Source organism: Accipiter gentilis, chromosome 15 (genome assembly GCF_929443795.1).
Source record: "Accipiter gentilis chromosome 15, bAccGen1.1, whole genome shotgun sequence".
In the NCBI taxonomy this organism is placed as follows: Eukaryota; Metazoa; Chordata; class Aves; order Accipitriformes; family Accipitridae; genus Astur; species Astur gentilis.
In genome coordinates this window covers 17,523,024-17,538,957 of record NC_064894.1, presented here as the reverse complement: position 1 = coordinate 17,538,957, position 15,934 = coordinate 17,523,024, and the positions used below count along the sequence as shown (strand labels likewise).

The window sequence follows — 15,934 nt, the reverse complement described above, 5'->3', positions numbered from 1 at the left end:
ATGGCACAGAGTGGCAATGCTTCTGGGAGTTAGATCTGAGAAGAAAATGGGAAGCAGCATATTGTAGCGACAGGATTTTCTGCTTTGTCTTCTGATCTCTTTTTGCTTGCAGTGAAGCATGGTAATCCAGTCTGTAGGTGCCTGATACATTGATCACACTGGGCAGATTCTCATAGGGGGGGAGGGACAAGACAGAGGAGAAATAATACATTTTTGGAAGCATATGATACCAAAAGCATATGCATCCACGTTTTTTGAGGAGTCAAAGAGGACCTAGAATTTCCATCCAACTGTGGAAGGAATGGCTGTTTCCCGTCATGAAAAGGTGGAGGTCTTCAATGTGTTTCCCTTTGCAAAGAAGCATCACTTTGGTCTTGTCTGGATTCAGTTTGATCCATCTGTTCTTCATTTAAGAGCTAATTTCCTGTAGTTATTCTGATGTTTTATAGTGATGATAGTTGCATCAGAAAATGAGATAAATAGTAGATTGTCAGCAACATACTGTTAGCAATTGAACACATGCCATATCACTCTCTCTCTCAGCAGTCTCATGTAGATAGATGTAGACTGTATGGATCCCTGTGGGATCCTGAAGGTGAGGACCTTGGAGGAAGGGGCTCGTATGCACCACCTTTTTTTGAATTACATGTAGAACACAAGATGCAGTACTACTGTGTTGCTGGGACTGTGTAATAGAGGATTCAGGTGTCTGAGTACAGGAATTTGGAGATTACAGTTCCATGGTTGGTGTGAGTTTTATAAATTCCTCCAGGAAGTTGTCATAATTTCCATCTGTAGTTTGCGTACCACTAGGAGCCCTGGTTCCTCTAGTCCTTTGCCTCACAGTGCATATGGATATACTAAAATATTTTCATTTCTTGGTGGAACAGCTTTTGCATCTGACATTGAGACCACAGGACCCTTCCTCCATTTTTTCTTTGCTTTTTTTTTAAAAAAAAACTTCAGATATTTTTCTTGGCCTGTTACTATTGGCTCTTCTGAAGGGTAGCTGTGCTAGGATAGGATTGAGACGGTATTGAATCATGCCTTGGTGATGTAAAAGTGTCCTGATTTGCCTGGCGTTTTTTTAGATTTCCCATGACCTAGAAGCATTGTACAGTGTAGTCTGTATGATTTGAATGCTTGGCCCTTACACAGATTGTAACAGCAGGCAAGTAGTGTTGGAGTGACAGTCTGTGGTTTGAATACTGGGGTGGTTCATCCAAGTTTTTAAAACTCTTCCACTGACATGAGAAAGCAGCAGACTGTTACAGGGTGGCATACACCAGAGATGGGGAGGTAATAGCAGGAGTAGAGGGCTATGGGTTCTCCAGCAAAAAGTGAGGCAAAAGCATTGGTAGGTTCAAAACCGAAACAGAACCTCTTCATATCCCTAAGATTGTGAACAACTTGTCTTCTTAGTTTTGACTAATTTTCATTTCTGAAGGCAACACTTTCTGCATCTGACACTGAGACCACAGGACCCTTCCTTTTCTTATAATCAAATAGTCAGGGGGAATGTGTATATCAGGATGAGACTGATATTTTTTTCAGGACTATTGATAATACCTCATGTTACTGTGGTAGTTAAATATGAAGATTAATCAATATCCTTTGTTTCTGATGTTTTGTATAACATAAAAATAATTTGGTAGGACTCAATCATGGAGGCAGATGCTTTGCATGTCAAGTCAAGGTGTCTGGATGGAAATTTTGAGGGTAACCACAGGAAAGACTAATGCTTTCAAAGTACGTGGATGAGCCTTACCTGTCAAATAGACCAAAGCAAATCCCTATATTCAGATGCTTTCACTGCAGGCAGGATATTTGAAATGCAAATATTATAGCAGAGGCCTATCTCTATTAAAGACAAAATTTGAAGAAATGACCTCATTAAGAAGTAATTTCGCATTACGAAACATTAATTATACTTGGCCAATCTCTGTCTGCTATGGACTGCAAGCAGTGTAGTCAGCACAGTTCTAATGTCAGTGATTCGTTTTCATGTGTTGTGTGTACATGGATACATACACATTGTCTGCATTGCCAAAAACCCTAAGCCTCTTCAACCAACAAGTTTGTTGTTTATCAGGTGCAAAAAAATTTTAGTGTATAACAGACATGAATTAGTTTGTCTGTTCTGCAGATTTATCTGTGGCTTTTCAAAGATTCATCCTATTTCACTTATTTCAGTGATTTATCAAGTTTATCCTTCTGCCCCTGACTTTTATCTGAAAGCATTTCAGTGTACTAAGCTGTGATATGCTCAGGTTGTGGTGCAGTTCATTCCTAAAAAATGTTAAGACTGTCACAGCTTATGTCAATATATGTGTGATTATAGAGCAAGGTATTGTTGCTAAAGCTGGGTGAACAATTTATTATTAATATAATTCATTAAGGATAAGTCTTCAGGTTTAGATGGAGTATGGGGGGTAATGTGTGAATGAATATGTTGCCTCCTTGACTGCATAAGTGAAGTATTATTCTTCCCTTGCTCTCCTACTTCTCTGCTGATTAACACAAAGAAGAGAAAAGCCATGAATCCTTCCTCTTTTCCTCCAGGTAGGTAGGTCAGGAAGAAACCCTTGCTTCACTCTCTTTTAATAAATCATTGTCAGAATAGGTTCCGTATGACTACATGAAAGCTGGAGAGCTCATTTCTTACTCCCCCCGGGTATCAGCAGACATGCAGATGTGTGCAGAGGGGTGCAGTCCAATGCATATGCCCTTTTTATGCTTATTAAGACATTGTGAATGATGCCAGTTATCCTTACTTTTATGTATTCATTAGAAAGTTTGAAGATGCTAATACTGAACTTCACAAACTGCTGTTATACCTAGCTCCCCATAGAAAACTTGTAGCATTTTGTGAGTGGGGGACAGACTGTTTAAATCACAGGATTTGTATTTATTTAGCTGTTTTCTCTGACTGGTAAACTCTTTCAGTATAAGAAACTTCAAACAGAGGAATGAACACTCATAAGACTCATAGAAAAAGAAAAATTCAAAAATTTATACCAATTGGCTGAAACCTTGGAAACAATGAAAAATATAACCTTAAAGATGAAGTGTTTTCTGTAAAAAAAAATAAAATTGTTCAATTTATTTAGTTGTCTATGTAGGCTGTTATGTGCATCCCCACACATGCATGAACGCACACACACATATACACACATGGTAAGTTTGTAGTTCTAGAGTTTTGAGGAAAATGTATTCCATTTACTGCTTAGCTATGTGACCAATGCAGAACTGTAATGTAAATCTCAGAAATTTCCATCCCATCATTTTTTTTTACTGAAGAAAGTAGATCAGGATGATAACAGTTGGATGCAAAAAACAATTGTATTTTCAGTATAAAAATAGTGCTATTGTTTAGTAAGCTATACTACTTAAATGTATTAGGGGGATATACTGGCTTGCCCTGGATGTTTTTTTTTGTTCCTTTTTCCTTAAAAATATCTTTTGTTTCCACCCCCCCACTAAGAAGGAAGGAATGTTTCCCATTAAGATATGAAGTGAGTATTTTTTTTCACTTTTGCCTTTTATATAGGGATACTGAATATAAAGGACTACAGCTCTCCCTGGATCAGGTCACTGCTACCAAGCCGGCATTCTCATACGCAAATTCAGCTCCGACCATAACGGATAATAGAAAGGGAAGCAAATCTCGCCTCTCGAGCACAAAGTCAAAATCAAGGACATCACCATACCCACAGGTAGTTGTCTTTGAAAACCAAAATTTAATCTTTTTGAATATCTTGATTTTGACTGCTATTTTACCCAAGTAATTAAAATGGGCCAAAGAATATGTAACTCAAAGAGAATAAAGGACAACAGGTTATAAGATCTTGAGACAGGAATATGTTTCTTTAAACTGTTTCTAAAAAGCTGGAAACATTTATGTTTCAGCGTGCATATTAAATCACCATCAACAACAGTAAGAGCACAGGGCTCAGAGTTAATAGGAGTGGACAGAAGGACAAGCGAAAATGTTGGTTTTGAAATACTTGGTTTGATAGGATTGTGAGTTTTGCCATTTGAGAAAGCTTGCTTTTTCTTACTTACTCTTTAATAATTCCAACTTATCTACAAAGCTGCCAGATGTTTGACAACAGTTTGATACTGAAATCTTAGGAGGAGTGAGTTTTGAGGAGGGAAAGCAACAAGCTAACTTGCTGAACTGGAACAAGAAAGTTTTTCTATGTACAAAGCTTTGTAAGAAAGAAAGCACTAGGAGGTGGCCATTGGTGTCTGTAGACTTTAATTTCATAGATTTAATTTCAGGCCTAACGTGTAAGGAACATGCCCCTGCTTGGGGAAGGGACCAGACTTGATTTGGTCTCTGAACTGGTGCTTACCTAGTACATTTATGTAACTGATTTCTGCAGACAATACCACAGCACTTGCATGCTTACATTGTCAACCCTTTAGCTCAAATAATTGTTTGTCGAAATAACCATTATGCTTACTAAATAATGATGCAAGTCTTACTGCCCTTATGCCACCACACAGTGGATATAAGTGTATGAATTCATGATGTAACATTGAAGAGCTATGTATTTTTAAAGAGTCCAGGTCAATATATAACTGATAATGACCTTGATGACTACAGTTTCTCTGCAGGCACAATGTTTTCTAAACTGACCTCTAAGAGTGTACAATGTGAGCCCAAGTGTCTGCATCACTTCCGTGTTTTCTTCCTTTTTCCCCTCAAAAGTACCAAGGGTAAGAATTTCAGTTAAATGACAGCTGCTTTTGGCACAGGGAATATTTAACCGAGCGCCTAGATATGAACTCAGATTCTTAATTTTAAGAATCTAATTTTGCCAGAGGTTGTTATGGCTCTTGTTGCTTAATCATTTTTCACGTGCATTTCTGTGGATTGTTAAAGAATAGTCTTTCTCTTGAATGCGCTACACCAAACAATTGTAATAAAACTGCTTTAAAGAATTGGGAAAGATACTACAATTAATTCTGAAATGGATTTTTAAGGTTACCATCTTTGATTTACTGAAATTACCCTTCATCTCCCCTTAAACAGTCCTTTCAGAAGTCCTCGTTTGCTAGCAGGACAATCGCAGCTGAAGACCTGTTAACCTCCCATATCAATTTGCTTTCTGAAAGTGTGACTTTCATCAGTACCTCCTTATTCTCTCTGTCACCAGAAAAAATCCTGAACTAGCAGTGCGGTGTTGAGACTGTTGGTTTATTAGGGATCGTTGTCTGAAAGCTCAGGATATTTAGTCTTCAGTTTCATTTTACATCCTCCTTACCAGAAGCCTGGTAGTAAAGTCACAGATTTCATCATTCAGAAAGAAGCAGCCGTGCTAGTTGCCAGTATCTTGAAAAATGGTCATACCGTTCATTGTAGCACATCACCACAAGCAACACTGGCAGCTTGGCTTTGCATCCCTCTCATCCTTCTCCACCACTGAATAAACTGTTGAAAGACTAAGAAAAGCTGTTGTGAAGAACATGCAGCAGGTGGTATGGCCTGTGTCCCTCAGTCTCCAGCCCACGTAATTTGCCAGTCAGTTGCGGAGAATTACGAGCGCGACTCAAAAGCCATGGCTGAAATGTGAAGTCATGGGTTTTGGCTTACACAGCAGCTTGCATTTTGGTGGAGGAAGGAAGCAAGGAGTTTATTAGTAAAATAATGGCAGTGGGCAAAGTATTTCTTAAAGTTAAGAGCACCTAGACAATATAAAATGTACATGTTTTCTTTCCTTTTTTTTTTTTTTTTTTTTTTCTCTTTTCCCATTGCCATTTACTTTGCTTCAGTCTTGATGAGAAAAGGGAATCATATGCTTTAATATGCTTTATTGGGTGATGACTGAGAATCCTCTCCCTTGCCAGCTGTGTGCCCCCTAGGATAGCTACATGAGACGTGAACTGTGTGAAAACCATGTTAATAAATTTCAGCTGAACGTTTACTACTAGGGCAAAATGTGAATGTTTTGGTCACCTAAGACAGGGTTAATGTTTTTTTCCTCAAAACTTATGCAAAAGCAGGCATAGTGTAATATGGTGCTTGTAGACTCTTTAAGAAAAAACTGAGTTCGTTAAATTAAGAGGTATTGGTCAGTATCTGATTAACACTGACTGATGTTAGTACAGTGGGCTAGTGGGTTCTCTGAAACCAACCCCAGGCAGGGGAAAGGCAAGCAGAGAGGAGAGCAGTCCTAAATTCATGACACAGCTGTAGTATTTGCCCAGACACTTTGAGCAGTGCTTTTCTAGTCCTGTCCTTCCAGAGAGGTGGAGAGCTGAAAGAGGAGGTGAAAAACCAGGAAAGATGAGGACTTGATAGAGATTTGCAGAAAAAGGAAATTGTGAGTTGGTTAAAAGATGCTTCTAGTCTTCTCCCATAATAATAATCATTGTGAGGGGCTCCCAAAATCTAGCCCTGGACCTCATTTATTTTGTGTTCCAAAAAGCTAGCCCTGGACCTCATTTATTCTGTACACAGGAAATAGCAACAAGTCTGGAAAAACATTTTAATTGTGATCATCTGAACAACTGCTTTGGAGTTTAATCTCCCATTAATGATGATTATTTAAAGAAAATACTTAAAATTCTCTGTTGTCTGCCTCTAATGGAAATGTTTTATGGTCAGATCTGGATAAACATTTATTGCTTCGTATCTCTTCTTAGTTCTTGGATAGAGATTATATATGTATAAAACAAACGCACGCATACAAGTAAGGATGCACCCAAGAGCTGTTGGATGGAGGCTTTGGTGTGTGTTAAAGCATGCATGAATTTTTGAAAGTAAGAGCCTCCTCTAGTAGATGTATATTATTACACCTGATTTTGGAGGTAAATTGATTTTATAGCTCCTTTAAACTGATAATCTGAATTAATTCTGCAATCCACCTCTATTTGGGTATATCACCCTATGGGTAAAGATAACAGGTTGAATTCTAGTCAGCATTTTTTTGTTGTTTTGTTGTTTCATTTCTTCCTGTAGCCTAAAGCTTTGGCAGCTTCCAGTGTATTCAAAAGCAAAGCAACCCCCTCTTTTTATAGTAAACATAACTCCTGATCTGCTGAAGAGTCACCAGCAGTGGGGGTTATTTTAATGGACATGCTGTATTACTTTAATCTAAGCCTTTCACCATCTGTTCTGCCTATAACAGTGAATGCAAAAAGAACATATTTTACATTTCAGGATTACATTAGTAAAAAGTAAGATAAAAGTGATTTAAAAGCATGCATATGTTCTTAGTACAATGCAGCCCGCATCTGTGATGTTTTTTTCTCATGGTTAAGACACAAATCAAGAGGAAAGCTGTTAATGCTGATGTAGTGAAAGTTTTTCATGGAAAAGAGAACTCTGAGAGGGTTTCACTATATATTTAATGTTTATAATGATAAAAACCTGAGTCGGCTGCCAGAAAATTAGATATCTGTAACTTCTATTGTTTGAACATCTGGCACGGTGTGTGGAGCAGGCTGCTGTTGCTGCATATGGCAGGATGAGTGCTCGGGCCAGTGAGACACCTGTAGGAATGGAAGGTCAGGCAAAAGAAAATCACCTGAGAAATATTAAATTGTCTACTGGCCTAATGCACTTCCATGGGCTCTCGTAAAGTAAGCTTTTCTTAGATATGGAATTTCTATTTTCCTATTTCCTTGCCCCTTCAGCCCTTCTGAAGATTTTCTTGGAGTGAATACAGCATCAGTGATGGCCTATAGCCCCTTTTTATGTCTGCGCTAATCCCACTGGTGTGCTCTCACTGTGATGGGACACTGGATTGGCACTCTGGAAGAAATTTCTAGTACCTGGAGGTGGCAATTCAGTTTCCAGGAACCAGCTGGAGGACCATCCAATTTATTTATTGTTATTGTTTATGCCAGAAGACAATTCAGAGATCACCTGAAGGGATTTCAGATGTTGCCTGTCTGAAGTTCTTTATCATGTTTAACTTCTGTCTGCTGGTTAAACTTTGTCAAAAAACCCCCAAAATAATAAATTCTGCCCAATAGGAGTAAGAAGGCAAAAATTAGCAGAAAGGAATACATTTTTGGTGAGGCAGGACTGGGACTGAAAAAAAATTTATATTTTCACTAATTTTAATTGGCCATAATTTCCAGTAGAGCTGATTCCGTTTTCCATGGTCTTTCATCACTTGACATATGGGAGCCTAATTCTGACTTGAGAGATAGTGTTTCTACTCCCATTTCAGTAAAGCAGTATCTTTGATCATCCTTTCAGTTCCCCCCCCGTCAACATGTCACACATACCCGTATTTGGAGTCTCCACCTGTCAACATCAGATTCCCAGAAGAGGCAGTGGTAGGACTGCAGCAGTAGAGGCAGCCTGATGATGCCAAATAGAGATGTGATTAGCTTTAAAGGGAATTTGACATATTTTTGGCCTATGTCTGCTTATGTTGTACCTTAAGAGTAGGCAATCATAATCAAGCCTTGGTAGACATGTGGGCCACGAGCAATTCAGTGTGTTAATTTAATTCTGTCCATGGCCTAGCAGCTGCTATGGGTCAGATCTCAATCATCATTCACATCAAGTACAAAAAATATGCATGAAGTATGGTTGGTCTTGACTACATGGTTATAAGACATTACATGGTGCATTTCTGATGTACCAAACACGTACCTTTTGAAATGTTTTTGCTTTCTTTAAGAAAAGTGCACAAAGGCCTGTGGAATTGAATCCTCTGTGGTTAGGTTCAGGATAAAAAAAAAAAAATTGAGTATGTTTTCAGTTAAATGGAGAAATTCCCTTCAAGAGAAGCTGAGTTGGACCTTGAGGTGTCCTTACAAACAAAGAGCTAACAGAAGAATAGCTATTGGGGCTAAATGAAATAAAGAATTTTCAGTTTGAAAGAATCTCTGGCATTTATTATCATCATAAATTGTCCAAAAAATTGAAATTTCATTATAATATAATTAGAAATTAATTTTCCTTGTCCTCCTTATGAAAGAAATACTTACTATGAGTTTTGTTTTTAATAAGAAAATAAATGAACTTTTAACTTTTTTATACTTACACTTATGCTTATATTATCCTATATTTCAGCTTAACTTTAAAAAAAAAGCTAAAGTTTTTTTTAATTAAAAAATCTGGTTTATAATGGTCAAATCCCCCAAAAGCACTAAAAATAATTCTAAAATTAAGAACAGGTACAAAAGTAGTTTTCTTTTTGTGCATTTTCATTTTAACTAAAATTTAACAGTCAAAATCTTGTTATAATTTCTGATTTTTTCGTTGGAAACAATAGTATCTATATATTTTTGTCAAAAAGTTTACAATAATTCAGTCACTATTTATGAAGACAACTTTGTGACTAAGCAGTTTAAAGACCTTAGATCTGAAAGGAAAATAAAAGAGTTAGATGTTCCAGTTGGTCACATAACATTGTGATGGCTGAATAAAGTTCCTAGTTACTGGCATTTAAAAGAACTCTTTTGTGGCTCTGTATCTATCTTACCTCCATGCAAAATCAGATTTATCATTTCATCTCTAAAACCTTGCGATGAATATGGTGGTACTAACTTGCTGACCTCCTCCATATCTATTGGTAGGCTTTTTGCCTACGGGTGTTCTTCTGACAACTAATAACAAAATGGAATTGAGCTCCTCGAAGCCATGACCTTTTCTTTATTTCCTTTGAATAACCTATCATGTTAAACAAACAGTATTCACAAATATAAACTGGAATACTGAAGAAATACCCAATTAAATGCCAAAACCACTACTGATGTTGCACAGATGGTTTAAGTTTCTGTAAGTCGAACATCTGGTCAGTACTTTCGATTGGTAAGCGCATAAAACCTTGATTCTGGCTGATAATGAGGAGTTTCATAGCAACTCAATCTAATGAAAGGGAAGGTAAGCTTATGTTTTCAGGAGAGAGGCCCTAATGCCTATTAAAAGAAAAGGCAGAGTGGGCATCTGGAAGGTGAGTGATGGAACGAGAGAATTCCAATGTTTCATGTTGTAATGCATTGATTTGTGACATGAGTGCAGTACTGAAGAGGTGAGCATGTACAGCTTTGGTCTCATCCCAATCCGTAATCATGGGTGAAATTGATTTAAAGATGTTCCATGAAGTTCGACAGTTCCAATAAATAAAAAGATTTAAAAATGAGATAGATAAATCCTAGGAGGTTTAATAAGCATTCTTTTTATTTCTTTTCTTTCCTCAAAAGTATCTAAAAGTTTGAAACATTCATTATGAACATCTAGAAATCTGTGACATTTAACTTAACCCTTACTTCTCTCTGAACAAATGCCCGCGCTCCTATTCTGTGTGCTTTTCCAACTGCCTGCTAGTTGCCGCTTCTGTGTTGGGAGGGCCCTGCTTAAGCGAGGGTGCCAAATGCTCACTCCGCCTGCTTTGGCTAGCAGTCACCTTTTCTGGCGAATAGTTTCTGGATTTTCCTTGTTCCCACACTGGAACAGAGCTGTGATTTTTAGCTTCCTACTGATCTGCCATCACTTTGGAGCTTCACTCTGTAGTAGTGTTGGTAGTCCCAGGACCTACAGGAGGCTTCTTTTCCCTACTAATAGGAGGAAAGAAGTTCAAAGATACCACTCCAGGTAAGAAAAAAAAAAAAAATCCAAGAACAAACAAAATATGAGGAAAAGAGAGGGAACCCCTAGAAAAAGAACTTGAAATACATTCAGTTTCAATCTGACATGCAAGAATGCTCCAGGAGCGACGTTATTTCAGTCCCTTTTGAAAGCGTTTTGCCAAGGAGCATTGGAGCACCATTGCTGAGCATAAGCACCAGCTTTCAAAGCAATAAGAAAAACCTGGACATATGAAAAAAATATTGAATTGCAACATTGACGTTGCTGAGCCTAATATTACACATCATAAAGGAGATGGCTGTTAAGGGCCGACATGGGATGTTTTAGACTTTCATGAGGTCTGTCCTGTCATCCGTGAGCTCATTACAGAGTGTTGTACAGGAAAGGACTAGGAGTCCAATCAGAAGGTGCAGAGGTGGGCACACTCACCAAAAACACCCTCTCACCTGCACACGCTGTCTTTTCAGTGCAGTTACTTGCAGATTTCACCCAGGCATCGTAATTTCCCCACTGCTTCTCCTGTTTTGCAGTATTCTGGATTTCACACCGAGAGATCCGAGTCTGACCACGAGAGCCAGTGGGGCGGGAGCCCCCTGACCGATACGGCTTCTCCCCAGCTCCTGGAGCCGGCGGACAGACCGAGCTCCCAGCACCACGACATCTCCTGTGCCTACAGACAGTACTCGGACCGCAGTGCTCTCTGCTACGGTTTTGCGCTCGACCACTCCAGGCTGACCGATGACAGACACTTCCATACTCAGGCCTGCGAAGGAGGCAGATGTGAAGCTGGCCGGTATTTTCTCGGCACGCCGCAGCCGGGAAGGGAGAGCTGGTGGGGTTCTCGTTCGGCATTGCCTCTGACTAAGTCGTCCCCTGAGAGCAGAGAAGCGTATGAGAACAGTATGCCCCACATAACGTCAGTGCACAGGATTCATGGTAAGAGATAACAAGGATTTGCAGAAGTGGCACCATCTCAGATAAAGCAACATGACGTGCAGCTGTTTATGTGAGAGACAGAAAATGAGAGAGACTCTTGATGTATGTCCTTGTCTCAGAGATTGCATCTATGGAGATGAGGAATACTTAAAATTCAAGCTGAGTTTGACAGTCTGTCTTATATGCAGCAAAATAGAATTTTGTTCCATATTTTTTAATCTGTGAAATTAAGGTGGAAATATCTGACTGGTGAGATTTTAAGGGTGATCTTAAAAATATAACCAAAATGATACACCTGACAGAAATGTGTTATTTATTTGACTTAAGATCAAACTACTTTGGATGGAATATATTCAGCAAAAAAATAGAGCTAGATCCAAGGTAGATATTAAAAAAATCTTTAAAAGTCTTTGGAGAAATTGTTCTCCAAATGACTCTTTTCTCTGCACTGGTTATTACTAGATTCTGTAATGTTTGCTGTTTATTTTTCTTTGAAATGGGCAATTCAAATTAACATTTTCTTTTGGTTTCAGACATTTATCCCCAGCTATAATTTTTAGCCAATCTGAGTCTCTCCATCCTTTCAGCACCAAGCCTGAAGCCTTGCTTGGTGTCTGGCGGGTTGCAAACTCAGTGCATTAGCACATCTTCAGAGGGTGACGCTAACAGAAAAACCCCTCAGTGAAAGGCTGATCTTGGGTTTTGAAAAATCCAAAGGTCCTTGGGTTTAAAGGGTAGGCTGAGAGTTGAAAGACTGCAACTGACCCAAAAGTCAGAGTTCAAGTTTGTAAGGATAGATACAGCATAAAAAAAAAGCTTTTCTATTAAAATAATCTGTCAAAACATAGGTTGTATTACAGAACTCATAAAAGCTAATTACCTCAGTACCATTCCATTGACTTGCAGAATGAGGTTTTGGAAATCAAAAAGAACTGTAATATTTTACTCCAATCTGAGGGAAATTATGTTGAGATTAGAAAAATGGTTAAATAGGAAGTTCTGGGAAATAGAGTCAGAGGAAAAATGAGGAAAGAAAAGGAGCCCTAAATTTTGCTGATGAGGACTGTTCTCCACTTTTCCAGTGAGAGTACATCTCCTTCCTTGTGTCTGTTCTGTACTTCTGTCATACTTGTGCTTCTCTAGCTTTTTCTTCTCCAGAAAAGAAGATTAAGAAATGTATGATAATTTTGCTGGCAAATTCTATGCATGATAATTCTTGCCGAACAAAGATAATAATGTAGAAATATCATATGGAGGTACAAATACAAAAGTGTTAAATATTTATTCCATACTTTCATCAAGGATAGTCAATGCAAATGGATAATATAATTTGATTTTAGTTTGTTCCTTGATTTTGCTGTAATTCCTGGTGCTGCAGTTATTTTCTTTATTGTATCAAGTCTTGTGTGTTTCATTAGGCCTTCAGTCTGCATGTAGCTTTGGTGGTAAAACCTGACACGTTGGTCTTAGTTGAGGAGAGGAACATCTCATCTTCCCTTACAAATGTGCCATTTTCATTTAGATTTAGGCAGTTTCAAACCTTGGCCTTTCACAAATGAATCTCCTTTTGACAATACTATGTGAACTTTTCTGTCAGGGCAGTTTCTTTGGGCGGAAAATATTTTCTTTCTTTTCTGTTATTTTAATGGGTCTTCCGGTAGTTCTGGCTCGGAGTCACCTCACGATAATGACAATTAGCTGACCAGTATGGCAGACCCTGGATATTGCATATGAACCCACGTGTTTCTGGTCACACTCAGGAAGTCTGGGACACTGCAGATATGGTCTGTGCAGTGAGACAAACTGAGCGTGTGGTTTAGAGCCGTGGCCGACCAGCTTCCCAGTGTGTCGTGGTGTGCCGGTGTACCACGTGCTCTGGTGGCTGGAGCTCGCTTCCACCTCCAGGCCCTGGCATTTTGGGTAGATTTATGCTCATGAGATACTCCACAATGCAGTACTTCCACCGACAAATGGCAGGACACGTTTATTATAAAAGCCCATCACTGATTTTTGTCATGAACTCTGCAACACAGCAGTAGGTCTATCACCCAAACAGATCTATATGCCTCGACCCAACACAGATCAAGGGGAACTACCTGTGCTAGTCTGAAAATGGGTTTCCTTTGAGGAGTCCTGTCAACCAGCGTAACAGTCCTCATGCCCAAAGAGGACTTTGTATGTGCTGAGGCAAAGGCATGGTTAAGTAATTTGTGCAAGTCCAACACGTGCCCTCTTGCAGGCACGTATCTCAGCAAATCCTTTATCGAGCCCTTCATTGTAGTGTGGCATTAGCTGGCTGTTCACGTCTGGGGGCCACTCATTTTCTTCCTAGTGAGGATTGACAGGTCTGGTTCCGTCTGTCCTTTCAGCTACAAGCAAGCTGAACACCTTCTCTGATATGTCTATGGGCCTTATTTTTTAAAGAGCCGTAAGAACATAGTTATATTTTCCCATTCTAAAAGTTTTATACAGCAAATATTTATGCATTGGGATATGACATCACATTTTTACAGTAACCTCGTCTAACAGCCATGGGTTCTTATGTTTCTAAAGAAGAACTGCTTCATTACTTGTGTTTATTTATTGTTGTGTAAGTAAAGTCACTACAGGGCCACAAACTATTCCACAATGCTGTCTCTATGTTTTAACTCCTGGAAAGGCCTAAGAAGACATGCTGGAATGATGTCCATTTGTAATTCCTTGAGATTTGTGGTTTCACCGTGGTCCCAATTCACTCAGACTTCGTTGATGCAAAGAGGTAGTGAGGGGTCAGAGGCCTGAACTTTGGTGTGGAGAGCATTTTGACACGCCCTAGGGTACCCTGCCTGGCCTCTAGCTGCTCCAGAAGACACAGAGCTCCTGCAGAGTTGGTGCCATACCTGCTGGGCCTGTGCACACGCTTGGTTACCCCAGAGTGTCTCAGGTGGCACTGGATGTCTGTGTTGAGGTGCTTAGATCTCTTCTTTGTATATTTTCAGCTGTGTTAGTTGTTCCATGTGCAGACACTGGAAACTAGAGGTTGTCACTGAAAAGCAAGGGCTCTACCATAGCCAGTTTGGGTGGATTTGTTACGAGTCACTTGCCTCTGTCTCAGTTTTCTGCCTGTAAAATAAGGTTCAGTGTACTTGTTCTTCAAGATTGCTTGCCTCCTTCAACCTCAATGCTTCTCTCCTTTCTCTCTTTCCTAGGGAGAGGACACTGGGATGAGGACAGTGTCGTTAGCTCACCTGACCCCGGCTCTGCCAGTGAATCAGGTGACCGATACCGTACTGAGCAATACCAGAGCAGTCCGCATGAGCCCAGCAAAATTGAAACTCTAATAAGAGCCACCCAGCAAATGATTAAAGAGGAAGAAAACAGACTACAGCTGCGGAAAACGACCCCTGATCCACTGGTCTCCATCAACGGCACAGGGAAGAAGCACACTATCTGTTTTGCAAACTATCCTCAGCAGCAGTTGGCAGGAGATGTCTGCCGCGTCCCGACGGTTGCCAGCACTCCTCCCTGTGAACACATCCAGCAACGAGATGGAAAGATTATGAGCCCACGTGAAAATGACTATGACAACAGCCCCACAACACTGTCTAGGATAAGCAGCCCCAATTCTGACCGAATATCAAAATCTAGCTTGGTACTAGCTAAAGACTACCTGCATTCAGACATGTCCCCTCATCAAACCCCAGGGGACCACCCAGCAGCCTCTCCAAATTATTACAGCTCCCACAGGCAGTACTTTGATAAGCATGCTTACACATTAACTGGCTATGCCCTGGAGCATCTATATGACACTGAAACCATTAGAAACTATTCACTAGGCTGTAATGGATCACACTTTGATGTGACTTCTCACTTAAGGATGCAGCAAGATCCAGCACAAGGACACAAGGGAACATCTGTTATAATAACCAATGGAAGCTGACACTTTTTTTCTAAAAACTTTTGTCCTTTAAAAAATAACCTTTGAGATCTAATTGGAAGATATTATATGTTTCCATGCCCTTGTCGTTACCAGCATTTGATATACCACAGTGCACTAGAAAGAATAACCTAAGGTTTGGGGGGATTAAGTCAGTTAACACACATTACTTTTAAAAAATAAAAATGCACTGGCATGCAGGGTTAGAGTGAATAGATCTAAACTCAAGGTTCGTGCCATGCAAGGTGAGAAGGATGGAAGAGGTCTAGGCAGGGAGTGCTTGGGGCAGGATAGCAGAGCAATTTATGCACATTGTGTAAGAGGTGGTTGTTTGGAAACGCTGCCTGGGGCAGACCTTCTGAACTGCATGTGCCCCACAGGTCCCAGCCAACAAAACTGCTGTGCACCCTTTTTATGCAGAAAGTTGGAATGTGTTCCTTCAAAATACACGTCAAAATGTGTACTTCTGGTGATCTATGTATTCCCTAATGGCCAAGTGTGTTATGCTGCTCCATGGTATA

The 15,934-nt window shown here is 39.7% G+C and overlaps 1 protein-coding gene across 1 annotated transcript in view; it reads left to right on the top strand.

Moving 5' to 3' along the window:
- Positions 1-15,416, top strand: part of SIM1 (SIM bHLH transcription factor 1) — a 47,792-nt gene extending 32,376 nt beyond the window's left edge. Inside the window, exons 9-11 of the mRNA XM_049818327.1 lie at positions 3,551-3,716; positions 11,092-11,497; positions 14,686-15,416. Coding sequence (XP_049674284.1) covers positions 3,551-3,716; positions 11,092-11,497; positions 14,686-15,416 — 1,303 coding nt within the window. The remainder of the gene's footprint in view (positions 1-3,550; positions 3,717-11,091; positions 11,498-14,685) is intronic.
- Positions 15,417-15,934: the final 518 nt, after the last annotated feature.